The following is a 4,867-nucleotide window of genomic DNA, read 5'->3' as shown; positions in this document are numbered from 1 at the left end:
TACAAGCTTTATCTTAACTTATAGATTATGCTCATGAAGAGCTCACATTAAAGACATACTAAAGCATCTTACTATTAATCACACTCATTTTGGCTACATCAACAAGACTAGTGCCAAAGCTCCAAAACAATTATGCACACAGACACAAAATGCACATCACATTATTATCATGGGAACAAGCATTTTCCAAGCAAAAACTTCCGAGCATTAGAACAACGATCCATTGAAAATTTGCATTCTTGTTTGTATACTTTCTTAGAAAAATGTACAATGCATGTTCAAATACAAACCAAAGCCATAATTTTTAAAAATGTGAAATCCCACAATAACCAAATAATAAAGTGACCAATTAGATACTCATCTGAGAAAAAATAATCGTTTTTAATTTATGTACAAATTGTATAAAGGTAATGGTGAAAGTTATTCAAAGAATTTTTGAAAGGTGCATAGCTTTATATGATTCATACAAACGATATGAGAACTTAGTATATTATAACATATAAGTGTAGACATCTTTGAAAGGATAACCTACACAAAATAACTGTTTTTTTCTCTTAGATTATGAACCCTTGACTTCTATGAACCCTTATAACAAATAAATGTAACAGATAAATGTAAACATCTTTGAAAGGATAACCTACACAAAACAACTAATTTTTTTCTCTTAGACTGAACCCTAAATGTAAACATCTTTGAAAGGATAACCTACACAAAACAACTAATTTTTTTCTCTTAGACTATGAACCCTTGACTTCTGTATGCCATAGTGAGTGCTTGAAGACTTAGTGGTGATGGAGACTCTTCTTCTTATATTTTACTTGTAACAATTATATAATAAAGACAAAGGATGGTGTATACAATTAATTCATGAAGGTCACAATGAGGCATGAAGGCTTTTTTTTGTGAAAAAAAATTACAAACTTCAACGAATGGACATTCATCTTTACATTTTTTTTCTATATGCACTGCATCAAGAGTGGAATAAATGTATTTATAATATTACTAGTCAACTCACTCCTTTTCCTAATCACCTTGATTGTAGCCATCACAAATGTTGAAAATATAACATATTAAATAATGGATTAGATTGTGACCTTTTATGGACCATGTGCAAGTTGACAACTAAAGAGATGCCTAGATATGAGGAACATGGAGATAACATTAGAAAGAAAGATATGCCTTTCTATGAGGAGAATGGATAGAACATTGGAAAGAAAGAAATGCATTGATATGAGGACCATGGAGATAACATTAGAAAGTGCACATTTTGGGAAAGGGAGGTCTAGGGATTTATCTAAGATTGGAAAGGATAGATAGCCACTTTAAACTCAAACTAAAAGAGAGGGGTACAATGGAGAAGCTGCACGCACTCGTTGTCACAAGTGTGTGGGAGAAACATCTGTCATTGACAGAACATGAACTTGATGGGCTAAGTTGATGCAGGAGGAGGAATGGATTCGATAGCTCTTGACTTAGGTGCTGCATATGGAAGGTTCCAATTATCAACACATGAGCAAGAGAGTAGGGAATGCAACGCTCTTAGTAGTAGGCACCCACCCACAACACACTATTAATTCTCTCTCTCTCTCTCTCTCTCTCTCTCTCTCTCTCTCCGGAGACATTTAAGTGGGAAGTGGCGCCCACTCGCAGGAGCATATGACTTGAGTCAAAAAGAACCTTATGGAGGATGCTTGTGATCTACAGCTAATATACAGTTTGACCGGCAACTCCAAGCAACACGTTTTTTGGTCCACGTGGCCACCTTTCCTTTTTTTTAGAATCAAACCAACCAACCCTGGGGAAGTATATATATATATATATATATATATATATGTAAAATCACAAGCCATGCCATTGAGCAGCACCTTGATCCCCTGCAGGCCATTACAGTCAGTCATGCCACCTCACACGCTTGGCCCCAACAAGTGCGAAGATCTATGGAAGCGAAAGCCCAGTAGCAAGAAGCATATTATTGCTGAGCGTAAAAAACAACCTGCTGCTGCAGCTCTGCGGGTGGTGCAGATCTTCAACCCGGTATTTGTGAAGGCGGACGTGGAGAGCTTCCCCTCTCTTGTACAGGAGCTCACGGGAAAAACCTCCACACGCTGTCGCAGGAGCCAACTAGAAGCCTTGTGTGCTGCTCAAAGCAGTGTAACTGGTCTTAAACCACACGTGTGCAGCGATCGAGGTCTCAACACTTCGCCAGGATCATCCATGGCGAGCTTCCTCAACAGATGTGCCACTCTCAAGGTCGCCCGTTGTTTCACCGAGCTCGATATATGGGCTAGCTTGGTGTCGGAGTCGGAATACGATTCCAGCGTGCCACCTTAATAAATCTCAACTCTCTCTCTCTCTCTCTCAGTACACTGGCCTCTACTTAACCTCCGAACCCCACTCACTGGTCTTGCCCCCTTCCCTTCCTCTTCCTCTTTCTTGAACCTCCTCACCTTGTTCTCAACATACGAAGTTGTAGCATTTCAACTTTAATATAAAGCTTTTTACTAGAGCACTCTACTAATTATGCAAACTCTCAACGACTAAGTGCTTTTTAGCATTGTAATAAGCCTTATTAACCAAGTACTCTTCACTTATAAGACTATTTCAAGGTTTACTCTTCCAAAGTTGTACGATTGCATAAATATTTCTCCTCACTCCTTTTATAGATTCGTTTAATAGGTGCTACAAAGGAATGCTTCAAAACGAGGGCAAGTATTAGACAACATCATCCCATCGAATTGGAATAGGCATCCATTATAGATCATTTAGTCACAATACCTTCGCAAAAATATGACAACCCACCTTATTAGGGTGAATTCGAATGAGCATACTTTAAAAATTGGGCTACCATGTGTCCTGGAGTCAATCTTCTTTTGTTTGGGAGGATGAAACATGGGATATGCTTTGCAAATTAATGAATTATAGTAAATATGACTTAGAGTAGGCTTGGGATACAAGTACTTTTGGTTGAAGCTTTGTAAGATAATTCCGTGCTGTAAATATCTTTAGTTTTAATGTTATAAATATTTTCCCAAAAAAACTAGTTTCTTTATACCTTTGCAAAATAGGAAAATCCACGATCATGCCTTGTTGGGGTGAGGATGCTTTGGATTTCTTTAGTGTCTCGTTTCTTTATGCCTTCCGAAATATGTAAATCCAAGGTCATACCCTTGCTTAGGTGATGATGCCCCAAATTTCTCTAGTGAGCATACTTTTAAAGCTAGTTCATTAAAGTTAAGAAAGGCTTAGCCTTAAAAGTTAAGCTAACTTTTGCATGAGGGAAATCCCTTTACCATGGACAACACTACGCCATAGTAATTTTCTACTTTAGCAAACAAGAAATTTAATTGAGAGGGATGCAAGCAAAATATATAAATCTATAAGATATATAAGTGGGACATATGATGTAAAAGGGTGGATTTTCAGAGACATGCATCTCCCTATATTACAAAAATCTATTTATTATCTACCAATGTATTCACAAAATCATTCATCTTAATGAATTTCCATATTTAACATTTGCCCAAATTTTGGCCATTTTGAAGGGTTTTAGAAAATATTTGCCCAATTTTTGACATTTTAGGAAATTTTTTGAAAACATTCGCCCCATTTTCTATAATTTTAGATTTGTATAGGAGATATAATCGTCAACCCACCTACACTTATATATTCATGGATGCATCTTATTTTTTACCCTGATAATGAGCTTTATAAGTGTCCTTGTATTTAATACATAAGAGGTATTACACAACATGAAAAACTAAATATTACTAGAAGGTTGAAGCGTGCACTATAATATAGATTGCAATGACTCAAAAGATGGATTAGTAAATCATGAAGGGAGGGACTAAAGAGCTTTTAAGCAACATGGACAGGAAAAATGAAAAGGTTACCATAGAAGGATGATGTGTGCTATATAATGTAGATTTTAATGACCTAAAAAATGGATTGAAAATTCAAGGAGGAAAAAATGAAGGGCTTCAAGGGGTATGACCGAGGCTTTGGTCATGAAAAATCAAAAGGTTACTACATAAGTATGATGTGTACACTCTAATATAAATTTTTAATGACCCAAAAGGTGGGTTGGTGAATCATAGAATTATTGGAGGCATTTGAAGGAGCATGGACATGAAAAATGAAAATGCTACTACAAAGAAGGATGGTGTGGATGATTTTTCATGACCACTTATATACTCTCTTTAGTAAAGCCAACACAAATGAGAGTGATTGGTATTAATTTTGAGAGTGATTTTTCATGACCACTTCGATAATCTATTTAGTAAAGCCAACACAGATGAGAGTGATTGGTATTAACTTTGAAATTGTGTGCATAACCTATGATCTACTTTACAAATTTATATACTTAGAGGTGTTTAATGCATTTTAAGCTTTTCATGCTTACAAGCTCTACAAACTATTTAAGAATATTAATAACCTTTAGCTAAAATAGAAGCTTCATGATTGACTATATGTTAAAGTAATCGAGCCATCAAAAAATGGACCCGTAAGTGTTTATTAAGTCCAAGTATTTTTAAACATGTTCATGTACCTTAAGATGATTAGCTTTATAAACTATATAGGAACTTGATATGTCTTTGATAGAAGAGGAGATCTAAGATTAAGAAAATTTTGGGGCAATCAAGTCATCAAAATACGGAACCAATCATGGTCATTGGCACTTCCTCTTATACCTCCACTTAGAACTATGCTAGTTAAAACTTTAGACTCTTCAAGGTACTGATAGATATATTAAAACACTATGGTAAATAAGAGAATGAAAAAGTTCCCAAGAGTGACAATACAATAGGGACTCAAGATATACACAAAGATTATATCCAATCTTTTATAGGTGCAAGACAACCTTGCCATA

The 4,867-nt window shown here is 35.7% G+C and overlaps 1 protein-coding gene across 1 annotated transcript; it reads left to right on the top strand.

Moving 5' to 3' along the window:
* Positions 1 to 1,855: 1,855 nt before the first annotated feature.
* LOC147633677 (uncharacterized) lies at positions 1,856 to 2,502 on the top strand. The gene has a single exon (XM_086804471.1). It carries the CDS (start codon positions 1,897 to 1,899, stop codon positions 2,329 to 2,331), a length of 435 nt encoding a protein of 144 aa, XP_086660597.1. The 5' UTR covers positions 1,856 to 1,896; the 3' UTR covers positions 2,332 to 2,502.
* The last annotated feature ends 2,365 nt before the right edge of the window (positions 2,503 to 4,867 follow it).

Source organism: Cibotium barometz, chromosome 11 (genome assembly GCF_041138505.1).
Source record: "Cibotium barometz isolate CiBa-2024 chromosome 11, ASM4113850v1, whole genome shotgun sequence".
Classification (NCBI taxonomy): Eukaryota; Viridiplantae; Streptophyta; class Polypodiopsida; order Cyatheales; family Cibotiaceae; genus Cibotium; species Cibotium barometz.
Note: the sequence above shows the minus strand (reverse complement) of the source record. Positions and strands in the feature narration are given on the sequence as shown.